Raw genomic sequence first — 22,076 nt, 5'->3', positions numbered from 1 at the left:
GGCGTGGAAGAGGCACGACGCCCGCAGGCGACCCACCGGCAGTGCCTGGGGCCCCTGAATGCGAACGGACGGCCCGAGCCCTGCATCCTCTGGTCCTGAGCACCAGCCCTTGGCTCAGCCAGGAGGGCGGAGGGGGGCGCCCGCTGCCCGCGCTGTTCTGGGGCTCCTGGCAAGTGACCCCGACCCTGCCCTTCCCCACCTGCCCCTCCCCCTGGAGCACGCAGGTTCAGGAAGCAGCGGCTGTGAGTGAGCCGTCGGGGTCCCGGGGTCCTGAGAGCCAGACCCTCAGCAGTCCCCGGGGCCTCCTGGGCCTCAGCAACCCCCCAAAGGACAGACCACCTGTGCACGCAAGCAGGTGAAGCCCCTCGGACACACAACGCAACGCGCAGGGAGGTTAGTCTCAGGCTCCTGTTTGATTTGGGCACCTGGTCCTTGGGCTCTGCCCCCCGACCCGGCCCCCCACCAGCCTCCCACCCTCCAGAACGCACTTCCAGCTGCGTCCGCGGCCCTCCCTGCAGGCTGGACCCCCCCGGCCCCCAGGCCGCCCCACCGAGCCCAGTGCCAGCTGCCCCACGACACGAGGGCAGCCCCACGAGGGCACCACCCACCCCGCAGCCGCCGCCCTCAGGGAGGGGCATTTACCTTCAGTCCTCCGCAGACGAGACACGCGGAAAAGAGAGCCGGAGGGGGCCCCGCGTGGGGGGCGCCCGCTTCCCAGGGCTCGCCCGGCCCCGATGGGGCCTCTGTCGCCTGTCCCCGCCGTCGCTCGCCCAGCCAGCCGGAGGGACACCCCGCCGCCGGCCGGCTGCCCAAGTCCCCGGCGGCTCCGTCGCTGGCGCTAGCCTGTGTGGTGGGGGGCTGGTCCCGGGCCGCCTGGCGCAGGCTGCGGGGCGTGTCGTAGTGGGGCCGCGGTGCAGTGGGCACCTGGTACTCGGCCGCCCCGGGGGCGCAGGCGCACAGGCCGGGCTCAGGCGCCCCGCCTCCCGGCAGGCTGAGCAGAGAGCCCAGCTCATCGGCCCCGCGCCACACGTCTAGGCTGCTGCCTGCGAAGGACGAGAAGCTGCCCGAGTAGGAGGAGTGGCTGCCCGTGGCGATGCCGCTGTCCGAGGAGCTCTGGCGGCCGACCTCCTGCAGCTGCCGGGGCCGCAGCGGCCTGGGGGGTGGCCTTGAGGCACCCGCTGTGGCCTCCCCGGGGGTCTGGGCGGCCGCCAGCCCAAGACCCTCCGGCGACGCGCCCGCCGAGGACGGGGAGGGCTCTGGCCACGGCGCGAGCCGGCTGCTGGCGCTGACATCCGAGTGGCTGGCCTCTGACGACGAGCTGGACAGGCTGCGGTCGTCCCCTGAGCGGAGAGTCGGGGGCTGAGACTCCTGTGGGGCTCGGGCTGCCCAGGGTGGGCTGACGTCTAGCCCTCCCACGCCCCCGCCCTGCTGAGGGCCTGAGCTCTCCGGTCTCCAGTCGCCACCCCGGGACGGCTGACCCACACCCTGCCTGGACCTCCACGCCCAGCGTCACCTAGGACGGCCCCTTCGCCCACTGCCCTGCCATACCCCTGGGAACCAGACGTGAGGCCCTCCTCCGGGAAGGTGGCGGCCCGTGCGCAGCTGAGCCCCCGGCTCTAGGGGCCTGGACGGAGAGGCTGCCGTCCCCACTCTGCACCCGTGGGACTGGCGACAATCACACAGGACAGAGGGCCCGCAGAGCTCCCCCGCCTCTGGCCCAGGAGACCCCACCCACCACCCCCCGGAGCTGCAGCGTCCCCTCGAGGGCCTGCCGGCCCTTTCCATCTGTCTCCCCGCGGAGCACAGCAGCTGAGGAGCCTTCTCCCGGCAGCCAGCACCCCTGAGCCTTCTGTGTGGGCACAGATGGTGAAGCCACAGCCTCACCAGGCCACACCCCGGTGGCTGGGAAGGAATTCGAACCCAACCCCCCAGCCGGCACCCACGGGGGCACCGTGCTTACGGTCAGCATCCAGGCCGGAGCTCAATGAGTGTGACATCACGAGTGAGAGAGGGAGGGGCATGAATGAAGGAACAGGAGCTGGGAGGTTGCCTTAAAGGGACAGCCGCGGCCCCAGGGCCACTGGCGCCCACTCACAGCCCAGGCCACGCCCTACCTGCGCCGCCCGGCCCAGGCCACGCCCTACCTGCGCCGCCCGGCCCAGGCCACGCCCTACCTGCGCCGCCCGGCCCAGGCCACGCCCTACCTGCGCCGCCCGGCCCAGGCCACGCCCTACCTGCGCCGCCCGGCCCAGGCCACGCCCTACCTGCGCCGCCCGGCCCAGGCCACGCCCTACCTGCGCCGCCCGGCCCAGGCCACGCCCTACCTGCGCCGCCCGGCCCAGGCCACGCCCTACCTGCGCCGCCCGGCCCAGGCCACGCCCTACCTGCGCCGCCCGGCCCAGGCCACGCCCTACCTGCGCTGCCCGGCCAGCCAGGGTGGGACAGAAGGCTGAGCCGCTTCTCCAGCCGCAGGGCTTCCAGGGCCTCCTGGGCCACGCGCTCCTCCACGGCAGGGCCCCCGGCGCTCAGGTCTGCAGCAGAGGGGACGGTCAGCGAGGAGGCGGCCCCAGCCCTGTCCCTGCGGCCCACCCACTGCTCAGGACATCACAGTTACCCCAGCACTGCCAGGGCCTTGTGGACCTCGGTCCAGTCGCGGCACCACGACAGAGCCCCTGGGAGCCCCAGCTCCTCCCCACGCCAGCACCCCAGCTGCCAGACACCAAGCTCATGGTAGCCAAACCACCCCCGTCCAGGTCTCCGGCCGTCATCCTGTGTCCTGGGCCCAAGGACAGCCCCCCCTGACCACCAGCAGATGCCCCGTGCCCCAAAGCGGACAGTCCCTGCAGTGGGTCAGGACACTGGCACACCCTCCTGCTGCTGGTGAGGCAGCAGGACGCTGGCACTGGACGAACTCACAGCCCCACCACTTGCCCTCCCTGAACCTCACAGCCATGACTGCAAAACGTGGGAGCAGAGACAGTGCACGCCACGCGCGAGGGGACCAAGATGGGAATGCACAGGACATGCCTGGGGCAGGGTGGACCCCGGAACGCTATCTTCTCCCCTTCTCCCTCCCCACTGTATGTGAGGCAGGTCCTGCCTCTGGGCCTTGGTGCCCAAGTGGGTCTGACCGAGCAGCGGTCAGCTTGAGAAGACACCCCCAAATCTCAGAGTGTTAATTAAGGCTGCTGACCCAGTGGAGGCCACATCTCAAGAGTCCCCAAGGATCACAGGCTTTCAACACGACACCGGCCAGGCTCAGCGAGCAGGGACCAACCAGCCCCGTCCACACCGCAGCTGTCCACACCCCAGCTGTCCACACCTGCCCCATCCACGCCAGCCCCCTTCTGATCCCGGCCAACCACACCACTACCTGCGGCTGCAATGCGGGAAGATGCCAGAAGATGGCGCTGCCTCACCACACCGCAGAGCCCGGGCGGCGAGGCCCTGGTCACAGGAACTGCCCCCCCCCCCCCCGGCCCGCTTAGGGGGTTGCGGGGCTGAGGGGCCCACACTGGGAGAAAAGGGACCTGGCACGTCGCCAGCTCCTGTCTCCCTGGGAGCTCCACCTGCTCCGGACCTGGCTATGGTGCCCACGCAAGGAGGCCACGGATGTGAGCTCACTGACCACCTGCTGCCCGGCCACAGGCCTTGGTCTCCCACCTGGACAAGGGGACAAGCGCTGCCTCACTGGGGCGAGGGAAGTATCGGTGACCCTGGATACCACCCACCCGGAGGGCCTCGGTCAAAGGAAGCTGCGATGACAAGGACCAGCCTTTGTCCCTGCCATGGGCTTGGGCCTCCCCGGCCTCCCTGAGGGAAGTCGTGCCCAGGTAGCGTGGCCCTCCGCGGGCCAGCGCCATCCCTGGTCCAGGACTCTTGAGGAGCAGTGTCCCAGCCACAGCCAGGGAAATGGGAGAGAAGGCCAGGCCAGCTCATGCAGCCCTGGCACCTACCAACCCAATGCGCTGAGATCCCAGCTCACAAGGCGACTTCCAGCCCGAACTCTGGCTCCCATGGAGCCAGCCCTGACCCCAGCGACCGCAGGCGAGGGCCCAGCCCAGATCTGGGAGACGGGCCGGCTCGGAAGGTCTTCGGGGTCCCGGGCTCGGGCCTCTTGCTGGCCCACCTGGTGCAGCTGCAGTAATTGTCCCAACCGGAAGCCTCGGCCTCTGAGCGTCCCAGCAGCCCAGACCCCGTGGAGGAGGGGCTGTGCCGGTGCGAACGCCCCCGGGAGCCCGAGATCAAGCAGCCCACCTGACCCTCCCGCCAGGCTGGGCTCCCCAACTCCAGCACCCACCTGGGAGAACAGGCCGCAGCCCAAAGGGGCCCTTGGTCGGGGAGATGCCGCGGACAATGCAGTCGAACAGGAAGCTGATCTGCTGTCCCTCGGCCGAGGACAGGAAGAAGACCCCAGCCCCTGCAGAGGGAGGACAGACCCCGGTGTCAGCCTGGCCAGAGCTCGGGTCGGTGGGGCCCCTGCAGGGCGGGCTCAGGGCCACTGCACAGCGACTGCCCACAGAAGCCTGAGCCAACCCGTGAGACCTCCCCCCGAGCACCGCGGCGATGTCCCCACAGCACTGTGGTGACGTGAGCCATCCAGGCAGCTCAGGCCACACGCCAGCTCTCCCAGGCCTGAGGACACCATCCTGGCCCGAGTCCGAGCTGTACGGCCTCAGCAAGGTGGGAGAGGGCGTCCTGCCCGCTGGCCCCAAGCCGTCAGCCATCTCTCATCTCCCGGGCTGGTGAGAGGAGCTGGGGCAACTTCTGGAGGATGGGGGTCACAGAGGGGGCCGAGGAGGGCGTCCCAGCTGCGTGGAGAGCCCAGCAGCCCCTCCCTCTGGCCCATGCTCCTTTGAGGGGTGGGCGGCGGGTGCACATCCAGGAGGGCGGCTGCGAGACCTGGTTTCCTCACCCGGGCTGTGGTGAGGGGAAGCTGGCAAAACACAGGCGGTGGCTCCTGCCCTGCAGACGAAGCAGCCTGGCCCACCTCAAAGCCCCTCCCCTCTTCCCTGGCTTGTTTTCTGGGTGGGGGGCACTGGAGCCCCTGGTGCGCAGTTGCAGGGCTGAGATCCAGCCTCGGGGCTCCCACCCACAGAGGTGATTTTAAAAGACACGTTTACAAACTGAGATACGGGAAAGTCATCGTGGCTTATACACGAGTTCACTTGAATTTGATGCTAACTAAAATAGCCTATTTGTGGTCTATCAAATTGTACATCTGCTTTAATTATTAGAGAAAAGGGCACGTCGACCAGCAGTAAAGACTGTCCGTGTTGAATGTAAAGATTGAATAAATGCCCCTCCTCCTTCGATGCTACGCCTCCCTCCCAGGTGCCCAAGGCCACGCGACTCTCTGTGTACGTGCTGGTCTGTTTTTTTATTTTAATTATTTTTTGAAACCTTGAAGAAACATCACCCTGACTTCTTTGATGGTCTTCGTTCTGACAAGATATAAAACTGTGCTGAAAACCCTGCTTTTCCGGAGTCATCTGGGAAGCAGGTTTCAGGGCTAGTCCTCAGTTTGGCTCAAATAAAACTCTCTTCTATTCTTATTATTGATGGTTTATTGATTATTTTCATTGACAGAGGGGAGGCCCGGCTGGGATCCCAGCCCAGGGGGCTCGGGTGGAGGGGGCACGTGGGCCTGCAAGATGCCTGGGCGCAGAGCGGCCGCAGGGCCCTGCGCTGGGCCAGAGCCCCGCCAGCGTGAATGAAGTCCCGCAGCCGAGTGAATGGGGACGCCGGGTCACCGGGGCTGGACGCCCGGCGTGGTGTCACCACACAGGAATCCCTTGGTGCCTCGCCCTCCTCCCTCTGCCCAAAGAAAGGCCTGGAAGGAGGGTGCCCGGGGCAGACAGGGAAGAGGCACACTAAAACTGTCCCGGTCACACTTGCTGGCACCGAATCCCAGGGACCCGGGCCAGTCCCACACGTGGTGAGGCCGCCGTGCCCCTGGGCGGCCACCAGGGCCCAAACCGGTGACACGCCTGCTCGGGAGGTGAGAATGCGGACGCCCAGAGAGGGGCCACGTCCTGGCACCACGGAGTGTCTGAGCAGACGCAGAGCCAGGCCCACCCTGGGGGCCCCCGGGGGCCCCCACGAGGCTCGCTGCCCAGAGGGGCTGGGTTGGGGGATGGTCCCTCCCAACCTAGAACTCGAGCCCGGGACCTTTGCCGATGGCGGGCAGGTGGGGAGGAGGCCCCGTCCCGGCCACCCCCGCTCCCCGGGGCCAGGCCTCTAATCCGGAGCTTACGGTCAGCTGGCAGAGGCCTCGGCACAGTCAGTCCCCCGACTATAAAAAACCACATTACAGGAGGAGCGGAGCCGGTGGCATTCCACGGGCATCTGTGAGCTCCCAAGCCTGAGCCTCACAACCAAGGGACAAGGCCTCCCGGACCCAGTGGCGACCTCCTGCTGCCCCGCGGCTCCCCTCCCCACCCCAGGCTTTGGGGGCAACAAGCTCCCTAGGTGTGCCCGGCCCGGCCGTCCCCCTCCACAGCTCCCCGCAGCCACCCGTAACACCCCTTCTCCTGCTGAGACTCTGCTCGGGTGACATGGCCTTTCCTGACCCCTGACGGTTCACCCGGTGATGCTTTCAGGGGACACCTCCTCTGGGGCAGACCCCCCGACCCTTTACCTCCCGGGTCTGACGCTGTCCTGGCCGCCAGGCCCAGCACCTTGAGGCAGGACCACTTCTGAGTCGTCCGCAGTCCCGTGTCTAACCCAGGGCCAGGCGCCCAGGAGACCCCTGCGCTCAGTGTGGATGGAAAGGGGGGCGTGGAGGCAGCCGGGCCCCCTCCCCTCCCCAGAAAAGGGCTCTCCGCATTTCTTGTTTGCTTGTCTGTTTTGGGGGAGGGGAGGCAAGCTAGGGCCTGGACCCGTTTTGCCACGTTGTCCCGGTGTGGTCACTGCCACGACGCCCCCCGTGCCTCCTCTGAACCACGTCCGTGAAGCCTCCACCCCGAGGCATGGCCACTCCCCTCTCCCGGGGTCTGCGCCACAGGAAGTAACCGAGGGACGCTCCTTAGGGTTTGGGGCCGAGGCCTTAGGGGCTGGAGACCCCCCCCGTTTGCTCTCCTGGAACCAGCCACCCTGTGAGAAACCCGGCTGTCCTGCTGGAGGGCGAGGCCCCGGGGGAGAACTGAGGCGCCCCGGCCAATAGCCAGCACCAGGGCCCCAGGCCGTGCCTGAGGCCACCCACCAAATGCCACTGCCCGAGTGACCCCAGTGCACCATGCAGAGCAGAGAGAGCCCTGAGAGCCCTGCCCAGACCACTGACCCACAGAATCACAAGCCAGGAAACAGCACTAAGTTTGGGGTGTCTGTCCCACAGCAATAAATAACACGGGAGATTAACAGACGGAAGAGAGAGTCCTGCGGAGCAGGAAACAGCCGCCTGCGGGTTCATGGACACAGACACTGTGGATCCTCAGGGGTGCGGAAAACTCGCCCGCGTTATAAATATCTCCAGTGGAAAAGCATTGTGTTCAACTCAAAGATTCACCAGCCGTGAGAAAGAAAGGCCTTCCTTCAAACGTTCAATGAGCCCAGTTAGATCCCGGCCGGTTCCCATCTGAAGTTAGTTTAATCTCCAGCGTCCAGACCTTTGTCACTGGACCCCATTAAGAGCTCAGTCCCCAGCTCCTCAGAGAACAAGCATTCCACCCTTTGCTGACAAAGACCCCACTGTGAAGTCCAGTCGAGGACAGAGTCTGAAGGCGTGGGAGGACTTTCCTGCCCAGAAGGTTCTAGAAAGTTCAAGTCCAGACAGCACTGATTATCAGTCAGAAAGTTGGCACAGCTAACTGAGCCCCTTGGGATATTATTTCACACAGAGTTTCCTAATAGAGTAAAACATCTAGTAATTAATGTTTCATTTGTCTCTGCCCTTATTTGGGGAGAAAGAAGCAAAGTTCAATGAATTAAGTTCATTCGAAATGAAGTTTTAAATTTCACCTGATCATTTCATACCCACTAGGAGGACTACTATTTAAACAACAAAGAAAAAGAAAGCTAAAACGAGACCGAAAACAAGTGCTGGTGAGGGTGCAAGAAACTGGGCCCTTCGTACACTGTTGGTGGGAATGTAAAACAGGGCAGTCGTGTGGAAAACGGTGTGGCAGATCCTCAAAAAATTAAACAGAGAACCTCCATCTGATCCAGCAATTCTACTTCTGGGCACACACCCAAAAGAATTAGAAGTAAGGTCCTGATGAGATATTTGCACACCCACGTTCATAGCAGTATCATGCACAATAGCTAAAATGCGGAAGCGATCCAAGTGTCCATCGACAGATGGATGGAAAAACAAAATGTGGTCCATCCATACGGTGGAATCTGATTCAGCCTTAAAAAGGAAGGGAATTCTGACACCTGCTACAACGTGGATGAACCCCAAGGGCACTGCGCTGAGTGAAACAAGCTGAGTGAAACAAGCCGGACAAATCCTGCACGATGCCATTTATATGAGGTCTCTAGAGTCATCAAACTCAGAGACAGAAAGTAGAATAAAGGGTGCAGGGCTGGGCGGGGAGAGGGGATGGGGAGAGAGTGTTTAATGGGGACAGGGTTTGGGAAGATGAAAAGATTCTGGGGATGGGGATGGTGATGGGGGCAGAATCATGTGCATGAATGTGCTCACTGCCACTGAACTACATGCTAAAAGTGGTTTTAATAGTACATTTTGTGTTATGTGTATTTTGCCACAGTAAAACAAAAGCAAGACAAAAAACCAACAAACAACTCCTCCGGGAAGCAGGCTCTGTCCCATCCTCGAGCAAGCCGTCTCCCCACCCTCTTCAGCCCAGCCCATCCCCATCCGGGCAGGAGGCAGCCACACAGTGCAGGCACCTCACATCCTCACGGCTGCTGCTAAGTGCCAGCCGCCTGCCCTGACAACACCGCCTGCACGCAGCGGGCATCTCCCATTTGGAGATGTGGGATGAGGCTCGCATGCCATCACGTCCAGATGGTCCCAAGAGGCCACCCTGCAGGTCCCCAAGGACAGGAGGACACGGGGCCTGCTTTTCTGCCTAGGAGGAAACAGACTGACGCAAAACACCCCAAAAAGGAATCCCTGAGTCTGCTGAGAGCTGAAAAGTGGTCTTGCCCCACTTAACCCCAGTGCCAGGCAGGCGCTGGGCTGGCTGGCAGCACAGCAGGGCACGCAGTGTGGGGTCAGGTCCCCCCAGGGCCAGACCTCGGCTCCACCACGCTCAGAGGGACAGGCCAGGGCAACTCATGGACAGCTCCGTGCCTCAGTTTCCCTGCCTGTAAAATGGGGATGTGCACACACCACATAGGGTTGGTGTGAGGACCTAGAACCCCACGCAGTATGGAGCCCTGCAGGGGGCTCTCTTGGGGTGACTATCAGCCCAGCCCCATCTCTCCCTGGCCCTGTGCAATTGAGGCCTCCCTGGACACCCAGAGTGTCACCTCCCTGGACACGCAGAGCGCCCAGAACCATCCCCGTGTGCAAATGCCATAGTGGACTACAAAAGGGTGGCAGATTCCGGGCCCAACTCCCACCCCCAGAGCAGAGACTTCAGGGCAGAGGGCTGAAATCAACCATAAACCTGTCAGAAATGTGACAGGGGCCCGTCACAGGCCCCTGTGAGGCTGTTCAGTCTCCCAAGGGGAGACTGAACCTCCAAGTATAAACCTGAACAGGTTCTTGACGGTGCCTCTGCACGGGCTGCAACCTAGCCTGGGACGCCTGCCCCACCACTCAGGTTCACCTCCAGAGGGCTTCCCCAACGCTCCCGGCAAAGCACTGGACCGCTCAGCCCAGGCCCACCCTGCTGGCACCTCGCCTCGCCTCACCCTCCTCCCCACCCACCCCAGGCTGGCCCACCCTCCCTCCCCCTCTCACTCACCGCCTTAACATTCTTGAACCCACAGGCCCTGCCCACCCACCCAGCTGCCGCCCACAGCAGGACCCTGCCTCAGCGGATCCACATCTCACGCCCACTCACGGCCCCTGCCTCCATCCCGTCTGCACCCTGGGGCCACAGTTATCGCCCTCAACACAGATCTGTGGGTGGCACTGTCCTGCTCTAGCACCTTTGATGGCTCCCTGCTACCCTGGGAACACAGTGCAAGCCCTGGTCCAGATTCCTCCTCTTACCTCACCTCTGCCACCCCGCACACACTGTTCCCGTCACCCAGCCGTGCTTAATGTACGGCTGGAGCACCTTCTCTCTTCCCCCCAGCCCTCCCTACCTTCGGCGGCTGGGCCAACTCCTATTCACCCTGCAGAGGCCCCACTCAGGTTCACCTCCAGAGGGCCTCCCCAACGCTCCCGGGCTGGGGTCTGTGGCCCTCCCCGGCTCCCCTCGTGCCCCCGAGGATTCTAAACGCCTTGTGTCCTCCCACATAGGCTGAGTCTTCCCAGCCGTGCGCTCCCAGCTCCAACCCCTCACCCAGTGCAGGCCACAGAGAAGCCCCTGAATGCATTCCCTCCTCCCCAAGATTCCTGGGCTTCAAGACCAGGGCTCCAGCAGTTCCAGCGAGACCAGCATTTGGACCCAAAGGCCCAAAAGAGGCACTTGAGGGCTTCTCAGAGCTGGACAGGCGCGTGGCAAGACCGTCTCTCCCTAGTTCAGAGTGTCTGCTCTACGCACATATAAAAATCATTTTAAAATGCTCACTGCACCCCGAGGGGCTGACAGGATGGCCTGGACCCCGAGGAGCCAGGGAGAAGGGGAGGGGACGCAGCCCACACAGGCTCAGGGGCCAGCCTTGGACCCCTGCCCTCCACCACCTGCTGAATTCCTCAGCATCCCAGGACCCCGATCCTGTCCGCAGCCGGCTCGTATGGATGTGGAAATGCCCTTGAAGTGCCCTTGACAGGACCTGCCAATGTAAAGGACGGGGACCTCCTCTGGGGCCCCTCATCCTAGAAACATTCATTCATGCTTAGGCCCTGTTCAAATGCCCCCTGGCCCTCTCCAAAGCCCTCCCTGGGCTCCAGACCGCGGACAGACCCCACTCTCCCGGGCCCACCATTCTCCCTGCCTGCTGAGCCTGTTGCTGGGGAAGGGCCCCCAATCTCTGTGCCACCCTCACCAGCATGTCCTGCCCCTGCCCTGCAGCCCTAAACACACACAGCGGGCCGTGACCACCCCCAGAGAGAGAGAATCGGGCCACGCTGGGGGACCTCAAGCTCCCGGCCACCAAGCCCAACCCCCATCCAAATAATCTGAACAGGCTGTCATCCATGTGGAGGCCACAGAGAGGACACGTCCACCCACGTGGTACCCCGAGCCACACGGAGCCCCCCGCACACCTGCCAGGTCCTGGTCACACCTGCCCGACCCCTCCCCCACACTCTCCAGGGCCCTCTCCTGACATCCAGTCACCGAGGCCTCAGGATGGGTGAAGGGGGCCAGGGTCGAGTTACTGCTCTCTGGAGTGGTCTGAGTCTGAGGGCCCAGGGGGGGTGTAGCCTGGGGTGCCAAGGGTCCAGGCTGGGACCTGCCCCAGGAGAGAAGATGCTGATTCCTTACATCCAAAACCCTCCAGGGCCTTCTGGGGACTCTAACCCACTCTCTGTCCCGGTGCCCACAGACTCATCGAGATCTGAATGCTGGCACCTTCGCAGTTCAGGTGACCCCTGTCATGGGCTGAACGGTGGCCCCAAAGGATAGGTTCACATCCTGGAGCCTATGACTGTGGCCTTATTTGGAAAAGGGTCTCTGCAGGTGTGCTCAAGTGAAGGCTCTCAGACAGACCATCCCCGAGTGTGGGGTGGCCTTAAATCCAACGACTGGTGTCCTACAGAGACGCCCCGTGATGCCGGAGCAGAGACGGGAGTGACGCGGCCACGAGCCCGGGCACACCTGCCCCCCCACCGGGAACCAGAACGGGCTCCCCCCAAGGTAGCCCGGCCCTTCCCCAACTTTGACTTTGAACGAAACAGTGAAGGAACAAATTTGTGTTGTTCTAAGGCCCCGGTTTGTGGTCATTTGCTACGTGGCCCCAGGACCCTAACTCACACCCTTCCTGGACCTGAACTAGCCGCCCTCCTCCCAGGACGGCCCGGGTCCTGAGTGGCCTGGTGCTCTGACCACACGCACAGGGGTGCACCGTTCCTTCCCACCCAGCCCTGCATCGAGTCCAGTAACAGCCTAAAAACTGGCTTAAACCAGCAGAGCAGCGGCAAGCTTGTCCCTGGAAGAGAACGGAGCCCAGTGGGACCTGCCGGGGGCAGAGGGTCGGGACAGGCTGGCCTAGCCACCCACCACCGTGTTCGGCCACCGTTGACCGGGTGGGTTTGGCCAGGGGCCTCCAGACAGCCTGGAGGGGAGATGAGGTTGCCCAACAGGGACTCTCTCTTGGTCCAGGGTCCCTCAGCAGGAGGGAGAATGTCTGGCCTGCAGCCTGCAGGTCAAGGCGGATCCGCTGGGCCAGCCCGGGTTTGTGGACGGAGCTAACTCGAGGCCTCGGGCAGAAGCACCAGGGCGGTCACGCTGGGGACCCAGGGAAGGCACAGCGGCTCGAGGTTCAGCTTCTGCCCTCGCAGGAAGTGCTGCTCCGATGCCTGGAATTGTTGACGATCGCAGAAGGAGCCCACCCACACCAAGAGTCGGAATTTTCAACCCTGAGGCCTCAGGGGAAAAATATCTATCCAGAGGGCTCTATTACATTATGTCCGGGCAAATAAAACGGTCTCCAAGGAATCGGTCCTCCTGGCCTGCCCCCGCTTGAGGGCACACGCCAGCACCAACCCCAGGTCTGAACCGCAGTCCTCAAAGCAGCCACAAGCCATCCTGTCTGAGGCTCAGCGCACAGGGATTCCGCAGTTCCAGCCAGGACGCTGGTCTCTCCCCCCGACCCTGCCCGGGGTGCCCCCAGCAGCTCCAGGGCCCCACATGGAGATCTCGGAAGGGAAGGGCCGCCACGTGCCAAGTGCGCTGTGCCCTGCGGCTCCCGGCCAGCCACGCAAGGGAGGGAAACAAAGCTGGGCCAGGGTCCCCTGCACCACCCGCTGCTGTCACCTCGGATGTACCAAAGACGAGGTGGCCCACGGCTTGTCCAGCAGAAAGGACTCTGGCCAATGTCCCGTGCACCCTTCCACAACAGCCCAGGCAGGCAGGCCGACAGCTGTGCTCACCCCTCACTCATACTCAAAAACTCCAGGTGGGAAATGCACAGGCCCAGCCGCGGTCAAGGCCCTTCGGGTGCTGTCTGCGGCCGCCCCACCAGCTCCAGGGCCACTGCGCCAAACTGCCCGCCCCAGAGGCCCACCTACGCCTCTGCTACATCAGCCCTCCCTGCCTCTCTGCCTCTCCAAGCTTTTAACCTCCCCCAAGCCCAGGACCAGGGAGCATCATACAATTCAGTGGCTACAGACATCTTGCTGCCTTGAGCAGGAACCTGGCCCTCACCTGCTTGTTCAACTGTTTGCTAAGCACCTTTGAAGCTTACATCTTGTTCCCTCAAAGGCAGGGCCCTGCGGGCTGCCCGGCTGGGCCGGATCAGCCTGTCCCACCTCACACACCCCTTGCGGAAATGAGGGGGCCAGATGCCCAGCACGCAGCACAACCGTGTCCTCTGTCCAGAGAAATCCAGGCATGACCAAGGCCCCAGAGCCAGGTGGGCCCCCATCCTGGCCATACCGAGCGTGTGCCAGACCCTGCAGTAGGCCCTGGCCATCTTCATGCGCTCATGAGGGTGCGGGTGGTAGAGAGGGGGGCGGTTGATGCCCCTTTACGGGGGTGGAGAGGTGGAAAGAGGTCGTCCCCGGCTTAGAGCCTCCATCCACCCTGCACACGAGGGAGGGGCCGATGATCCCCCTGACCAGGGTCCCAGGCTGAACGGAGGTGGGGATGCACAGCCCACAGACCGTGGCCCTCGAGGCCGCCCAGTTGGTCAGCAGGAGGCACTCGGCCGGCCGCAAGCCCAGGGAGGCCACGCAGATAGGCTCGGCCCCTCTGGAGAGGTGGAAAGGGACTTCTCGCTCCCCACGGTGACAGCAGGTCCACAGCGGCCCCCAACTTGGAGAACAGCAGGCTGGGGGCACTGGAACATCCCCCACTCCCACCACACCCCTCCCGGCCTGGAGGACAGCTTGCAGGAGCTCGGACACCACCTTGGCCCTCGGGACCCCGGCTCACTGCTGGGCCGCCGCATTCGGCCCCCACCTGTGGCGTCCGGCCTGGGAGGGCCAAGGGAGCTGGCGGGTCCACTACGGAGTTTCTCAGCACGTCCTCAATAAACGCACCTATTCTTCTTCCCCCTTTTTTTTTTAAAGCCAACCTGAGCCGCTCTGATGCTCTGTGGCCTGGGACATAGGCCCGTGAGCTGCCTCCGGGTGGCCCCTGCATGGGCTTCCTGCGGGAGGGGCCCTCCTCTCAGCCTCCAAGCACCCACCCTCCAACAGCAAGAACAGAGACAGCTGAGGGTCTGGGCTCGACGTTAAAAGACATAACCCTGCCGTGTCCCCGAGAGGCCAGCTGCAAGCAGGAGGGTCGGCTCTGAACCACGGTCGGGCCAGGAAGCCGGGAGGTCTGGGGCTGCCCCGCGGCCCAAGGTCCCCACGGCCCACATACTTACAGTACCCACACCTGGTCCCTCCTTCAAAGATGAACCCGCTGGGCACGGCCCCATAGCGCCGGAGGTCCGACAGCTTCCACTGCCCCGTGACGGCCGGAGGGACATCCCTGGCCACGACGAGGATGTCATTGCAGAGGTGCAGGGTGGCGGGTCCGCTCTCCAGCTTGGTGCCTGGAGCCACGGTCACGTGGAACCTGTGCACTAAGGGCGGGGCAGGGGCGAGAGGGCGTCGCTGGGGCAGAGGCGGGGGAGGGGGGCGCAGCATCCCAGGGTCAGCTCAGAGGGCAGGTCTGCCCCACCCGGCCTCCCAGCGCAGCGTCCAGCCCCGAGGTGGCTACATTCACCTCTCCCATCCTCAGGGGGCCCCCTCCCCATCCTAACTTGGCCCCGGCGAGCTCCAGTAAAAGCTCACATGCAACTCCTGTTAGGTCCGCGACCTCAGGACTCCTGTTCACAGCACGTCCTCTGAGAACCCCCGCCAAGGGTAGCTGCTGTGATCCCATTTCAAAGATGGGGAAACGGAGGCGCAGGAGGCCCAGCCTCCCGTTGGTCCGTGGAGAGTCTAAGGTCTGCCTCACAGCCCAGCCTGACCACAGGGACGCTCGGGAAACCGTGGACCCCCTTCCCTCTCCAGTTAGGGGTTCTCCCTGGCTCCGAGCAGGACAACTTGCTCCCCGAGATCTCATCCACTACCTCGGCTCGGCGCTTTGCCCCGAAGCCCCTCAGAAGGATGGTCTTCTCTCCCCACATGGCTCCCACCTCGGAAGAGGGTGCACCCCGGAGTAGCCGGGACCAGGAGTGGACGGCGGCCTACCCGCACGTGCCTACCAGCCTCATCTCCAACCCAGAGGGGCCCAGTCCCAGCCCCACCTCCCTCTCCCTGAGCCTCACCCAAGCCCCTGCAGGAAGCCCTGAGGGCCTGCCGTGCCCGGCCCAAGGAGGCTGGGGGTCAGCGACCCCATCAGTGTCCTCGTGATTTCTGGCAAGGTGCCAAAACAGTGCGCCAGCTACCTCTGTGCAAGGGCCCTGCCTGCCCCATAGCAGAAAAGGAGCCGTGCCCTGAGCCAGGCTGAACTGGCGGGAACCCCCAACCGCAGAACTTTCTGGAAAGGTGCGGCTCTTCCCTTCTGCCACTGCATCCCCTCACTGAGCCGTCCACATGTCCCCAGACTAGGGGACTGCTCTGGGGGTGCCCGGAGGTAGGAGGGGCCGCAGCCCGCTAGCCGGGCTGGGCCGGTGTGAGGTGAGCAAGGGCCTTACCTGGGCACAAAACAGTGGCCCAGATCACCGACATTTTAATGATTATTTAGACAACAAAGATTAATGCAAAAAGCCCACGGTGAGCGAAACAGCAAATGTGTGAATCGAGACCAGGCTGGCTGTGGCGCTGGGGCAGCTGAGGACGGGAATGTCTGAGGGTGGCTCGGAGCCCAGCTTCACTCTAAATTCTGACACTTTGTTCGTCACGGACTTTTGGCTTTAATTTTGAATTTTTAAAATACAGTGTTAAAATATCATGGGTTTCGAGATAAATTAGAACGTGGGGATTAAAATATACACACTACTATATATAGAATGGGTGAACAACAAGGACCTACTGTATAGCACAGGAAACTATACTCATTATCTGTAAGAAATTATAATGGAAAAGACCATGAAAAAGAAGAATATACGTCTATGTGTGTAACTGAACCACTTTGCTGGACACCTGAAACTAACACAATTGTAAATTAACTCGACTTCAATTTTTTAAATTTTTTAAAAAAATATCATGGGTTCTGACGGCTCAGCTCGGGGCCCGCCCGCCTCTGCTCACACAGCCGGGTGGGCAGCGGGGCTGAGAGGTGGGCTGGGTCCCCCCATCTCCCAAGAGCACTCCCCGCACCCCGCTACTCCCCTTGAGGGACACGCGGGGGACGGTGCTCCCGACACCGCACCTCTCCTGCTGCCCCGGCTCTGGGCTCAGGCAGCCCGGTAAGAAGCCAAGGGTAGCACTTGTGGATCACCCTGCTTAGCCAGCCGCCCGCTGGGGCTAAAAGCTCTAGTTCAGATGAATGGGGTCAAAAGTTAGGGAGCTCAAGAGGGGCCAGCCACCCCGCCCCCCGCCCCAATTGCGGCCGAGCGGAGGGCGCTCAGCAAGCACTGGGCTCCGTGGCCTGGAGTCACGTCCTGGCCTCTGCAGCCCGTCGGTGGGGCCCGCGGGACGCTTCAGGACAGAGGCTGGGCCCCCGGAGCCCCGCACCGGTGTCACTCACCCTCACCCAGCGCGTGGCGGATCCGGGCGTCCCAGGCACACATGGCCTCCCGGCTGTCGAAGCCCAGCATGACGGCCTGCGACAGGCAGACGATGGCCAGCGTGTGGGCCAGGCCCTCGTAGGGCAGGCCGGGCTCCAGGCCACAGATGTCCTCCAGCGCGAGGCTGCTGCGCTCCCGCATCCCTCTGGCTCGCTCTGACCTGTCCTTGTAGGCCAGCATCAGCAGGCAGTCTGTGGAGGGCGCGGGGGGCCGTCAGGCACGCAGGCCCAGTGCAGCTACCGCCCCAGCCCCGGCACCCCCTCGCCCGAGAGTCTGGGCCCCGGCCACCCTGCACCTCCACCTCCTCGTGTGCAAGAGGGTGACCCCACCCACACGGCCCCGGCCACACAGCGGAAGTGGGCTCAGAACACCCCCTGGCTGGCCCGCCCACCTGACCCTGGCCCCCAGCCAGGGCCTCCGGCCTGCCCCAGACCCTGGGGCCATGGGGGCCACACTCAGGCTGCTGGCAGGACAGCACGGAGCCTGCCCGGAGCCTGCCCGGGGACTCAGGCCTCCCGCCTTGGCCCTGCAAGGGTGGCTTCCTGCCACACCCAGACCCACTTCACCTCCTGGATTTCTCCGTCTCCAGGGTGTGAGCTGGTCTCCAGCGCCGGGGAGGGCAGGAGGGCCACTGGGCTTGGGTCCCTCTGCCAGACCCGACACGAGCCGCCCCCGAGAGCCTGCAGGGGACGCGCCGGAGTCTGTCTCAAGTTCCCATTTCCCTCAACACCCTAATCGCTGTGCTGGTATCCCCGCTGCTCCTGGCCGCCTGTGTGGCCCTGGAGAACCGCCCTAGATCAGAGCACAAGCGACCCTCCTAAGTGCGCCCAGTGCGGCCACCGCCCAGTCTCTGATGAAGGTGAGGAGTCCAGGGCCTAATGTGAACACCTGAACACTGAATGTCGGACAGCCCTGAGCCCCTCACGGACGCTCGATGATCAAGCCCCCTCGTCCGGGCAGGAGGGGACGGACCGGCGGGCGCGGGAGGAAGCGATGAACTGCTTTCCCCGGCCCAACCTCCAAACCGTGGAAAAGCAGCGCCACAGACGCAGGTGACAACCAGATCCCGACGAGCTTGACTCAAGACTCATCTTTCCCACCAGCGGAGAACAAGGGTGGTGCTTCCTGCCTGTTTGCCATCAAACCACAGCCACAGCCCCTTCCTTATGAAGGCAGAGAGTGGACAGTCTGTCTCGGCCACCCATGTCTGCCGTCGGGCGTGAAAGCAGCCCCAGGCAGTACATAGACCAGCCTGGGTGACTGGGCTCCGAAACGCCTGTATTTACAAAATCTGGGGATTGCGATGGGGGAGCTCCACTTCCTATCTGAGACCCTGTTTGTAGTGTTTGGAATGCTTATGTCAGAGAAAAGCACAGGTGTTCTCATTTTGAGGGAAACAAACAAAACCCCAGAACCCACAAAAACCCATCTGCCCACCCAAGGGTTCCAGCATGTTCTCTCCCGAGCATGGCTCCCTTAGGAAACTCGTGGCCCGGCCCGGAGAGAAATTAGTCACACACGTGGCATGAAGGGCATGTGTTGTTATGGAAGTGTTCCCTGATGTGTCACCAGAGGCCCAAGAGATAAAAGCTTGGGGAGGCGGTGAGCACAGTAAGACTCCCAGTAAAAATGTGTGTGGCCAAAAGGAAGCCACCGAGGCAGCTAGGGAAGGGACCACAGGCATGAGGACAGCCCTGCCAGCCACACGGGCTGCCCCACCCCAGACACGCTGACCCCTCTGGCCACTCCTCTCCCCAGGGAAGGCCGGCATCTCTCTCGGTGGCTTTTCTAGGTAGCTGTCTGTCCCCTATTTCCAGTCTCTCCACTCCCCACCCTGGAAGGTGAGCTCTCGAAGGCAGGCCCTCTTCTGCTGGAGCAGTGACAGCCCCATCACCAGGCACAGACGAGGGTGAGGGCCTTCTGTCACAGGAAACACCATTCGCTTTAGTTGTGGCCTTAACAGCAAGGCAGGGCCAGACTGTCACTCCTTTGTTCTAGGAGTTATGCTCCCAGTGATATAGCCAAGAGCAAAGTCCATAACCCTTTCTGTGAAGAGTCAGACAGTAACTGTTTTCGGCTACGTGGACCACGCAGTCTCTGTCACAACTACTGAACTGCGAAAGTAGCCACAGACCACACACAAGTGAATGGCTGTGTTCCAATAAAACTTTATAAGAGAAACAAGCAGCGGGCCGGATTTGGCTCAGGGCCCTGGTTTGCCGACTCGTGGTCTAGAGCCTAGTTTGCTACGAGCCCCTGTGTCTCCCCATACGTCACGCTCCTCAGACGCCTCCTGCTGCCAAGCAGGTCTTGCCACCCTGGACACCTGCACTTGCGAGGCTGGCTTGGGGACCTACTTACAAGAGCCAACGTGTGTCCCTGAGACCCTTTTCCCTGGGCCGGTACAATCTTTCTGGATCCTGGCTCTATCTGAAATGCAGCTCACATCCTACTCCTTACAGAGATCTGAGAATCAATGTGTACCCTCACCCGCCTGCAGTGGGGTGAATGGGGGCCCCCCAAAAGACATGTCCACGTCCTGACCCCCCCAAGTCGGCAAACATGACCTTATTTGGAGAAAGGGTCTTTGCAGACGTGAACAAGGTAAGGATCTCAAAATGAGTCACCCAGGATTATCCGCGTGGCCCTAAATCTAAAGACGAGTGTCTTGGGACTTCCCTGGTGGCGCAGGGGTTAAGAATCCGCCTGCCAATGCAGGGGACACGGGTTCGAGCCCTGGTTCGGGAGCATCCCACGTGCCACAGAGCAACTAAGCCCACGCGCCACAACTACTGAGCCTGCGCTCTAGAGCCTGCGCGCCACAACTACTGAGCCCGCGTGCCACAACTACTGAAGCCCGCGCACCTAGAGCCCATGCTCCGCAACAAGAGAAGCCACCGCAATGTGAAGCCCACGCACCGCAATGAAGAGTAGCCCCCGCTCACCACAACTAGAGAGAAGCCCACACGCAGCAACGAAGACCCAACACAGCCAAAAATAAATAAATAAATATATTTTAAAAAACCAAAGACGAGTGTCTTTATAAGAGACAAAAAAGGAAACACAGATGCACAGAGGAGAGGCCACAAGAAGACAGGTCACAGTGACGTGCCCACAAGCCCAGGAGGCCTGGAGTCGCCCGAGCCGGAGGCGATGGGAAGGGTGCTCCCCAGCACCTTCAGCGGGAGAACGCTGCTGGATTTTGGACTTCCAGCCTCCAGGACTGTGAGAGAGCACATTTCTGCTGTTTTAAGCGCCCCAGTTTGTGGCAATTCATTACTGCAGACCCAGGAAGCTAACACACCCTCAGCGTCACTGATTTCATTTTACATATGAACAGAACAGGGTGAGGGTCACGGCTGTGTGACAGCCCCACCTTCTGCCTGGTGGAAGCTGCCCAGAGTCACAGGTGGGCTACGGCTGGCCTGGGGCAGCTGCCATCCAGCCCCTCAGCCGGCACCCTCCAGCCCCCGCCACTGGGCTCCTTTAGCTGAGGCGGAGCTCCGCTCCTGGGAGGGGCGTGGGTGGGGCCCTTTGATGGGCAGCTGCTCCACACCCTCTCCCTCCCCATCACTTCGGGCCGTGAATTGATCCTATTTTTAAAACCTATTCTGCGAGGAGCGCTGTTTAGTAGAAAGCTGTTCAGTACCAGGCACCGGAGAAACACAAATTCTCGGGTCTGGGCCTGAGACAAAGCAGGTCGTGCCCCGGAGAGACAGCACCAGTGTCCCCAGGGAGCAGTGACACCACCAGCCCTTCCCGCAGACGCGCCACACAAAGGGACACGGGAGCCTGCACCGACTGGCCAGCTCCACAGGGGACCCTCGCTGGGAGCACCCAGGGCTGCGCCCCTCGCAAGAAGCCCAGCGAGGCTGGTCACTCGGCGAGGTCTCCCGGTCAGCTGCCGAGGGAGCTCACTGGCCTTCCCACCCCGCGCTCTGGGCCACCCACTCACGTGGCCGCTTTCTCTCCACGCCGGGCCGCAAGGGCCTGAGGACCCCGCTCACGGCAGCACCCATCCAGCTGCGGTGCGGAGCTGCAGGGGCACAGCCAGGCTGCAACCTGGCCCTGGGTGCCGGGACTCCAGGGGCAGGAGATGAAGCCACCGCAGGGCCTGGGCGGCTCACTGCCGGGACAGCTCTCAGCCAGGGGTGGAGGGGACCGGGGTCATCGTAGTGAAAGGAGGCACGGATAGGGCGATGACAAAAGTGCCAAAGAGTAAACCAAGGGGGTGCACGCAGAGGCACACGCACACACACTCCTGTGCACGTGCACAGCCACACACTTGATCACACGTGCGTGCGTGTGTGCTCACACACGTGCTTACACACACATACCTGCACGTTTGCACATACACACGCACACACTCCACCACTGTGCACAGGCGCCACAATGGGGACCAGCTGACCCGGTTCACGTCCCGCATCTGTGTTTGGGAACCCGTCCCTCAGCTCTTAGAGCCTCTATTTTCCATCTGAGAAATGGACACCACTCACTCTGCGGAGTCAAGGCACCAGCACAGCCCCAGCCTGGCACACAGAGGCCCTCGGTGAATGCCACACGCCCGCAAGCACAGAGTGGGATGAGCAGGGGCCTCGGCCTGGGGCCTGGGACCTTCCCCATCACCACGACACCCAGGGGAGCGTGCCCGCCTCTGGGGTCAGCCCACCCCTGCCCTCTTCTGCCCGTAGTGGGCCCTGCTCACTACAAGGGCCACTGAAAGACCCCCAGTGGGGCCCCTCGGAGCCCACCCCACCTCCTTTTCCGTCCCTCAGCGGGGCGGCCTCCCCCATAGCCCTCAGCCCAGTTCATTCTGCTCATGAGCAGCCCGGGGACCCAGGGGACACAGCCCGGCTTCTGCGGAGCTGAAACCCAAGAGGGGAGACAGTCAAACGCTGAAAAAGGTCGATAAAAAGAAAACTGAGGAAGAGCTGTTCAGGGGACCAGCACGTGATGGCAGGGGTAGACGGCATGTGGGGGCGGACGGCATTTGATGGCAGGGGTAGGCGGCGTGTGGGGGCGGATGGCATTTGATGGCAGGGGTAGACAGCATGTGGGGGCGGACAGCATGCGATGGCAGGGGTGGACAGCATGCGATGGCAGGGGTAGGCGGCATGTGGGGGCAGACGGCATTTGATGGCAGGGGTGGACAGCATGTGGGGGCGGACGGCATGCGATGGCAGGGGTGGACGGCATGCGATGGCAGGGGGAGACCGCATGGG

General features: G+C 62.8%; 1 protein-coding gene across 2 annotated transcripts in view; it reads right to left on the bottom strand.

The window, feature by feature from the left end:
- Nucleotides 1–624: 624 nt before the first annotated feature.
- The window catches only part of DOK7 (docking protein 7), a 29,039-nt gene continuing 7,587 nt past the window's right edge, over nucleotides 625–22,076 (bottom strand). Inside the window, exons 3-7 of one of the 2 annotated variants that reach the window (XM_007456858.1) lie at nucleotides 16,815–17,045; nucleotides 14,560–14,760; nucleotides 4,301–4,420; nucleotides 2,415–2,531; nucleotides 625–1,340 (exon numbers count right to left, since the gene is read on the bottom strand). In XM_007456858.1, the coding sequence (XP_007456920.1) occupies nucleotides 625–1,340; nucleotides 2,415–2,531; nucleotides 4,301–4,420; nucleotides 14,560–14,760; nucleotides 16,815–17,045 (1,385 nt within the window). Of the gene's footprint in view, nucleotides 1,341–2,414; nucleotides 2,532–4,300; nucleotides 4,421–14,559; nucleotides 14,761–16,814; nucleotides 17,046–22,076 lie in introns of those variants that run through there. The other variant, XM_007456859.1, reaches the window with a different exon arrangement.

This window comes from Lipotes vexillifer, unplaced genomic scaffold (genome assembly GCF_000442215.2).
Source record: "Lipotes vexillifer unplaced genomic scaffold, Lipotes_vexillifer_v1.1 scaffold63, whole genome shotgun sequence".
NCBI lineage: Eukaryota > Metazoa > Chordata > Mammalia > Artiodactyla > Lipotidae > Lipotes > Lipotes vexillifer.
The sequence above is the reverse complement of the archived record's forward strand: the minus strand, read 5'-3'. Positions and strand labels throughout refer to the sequence as shown.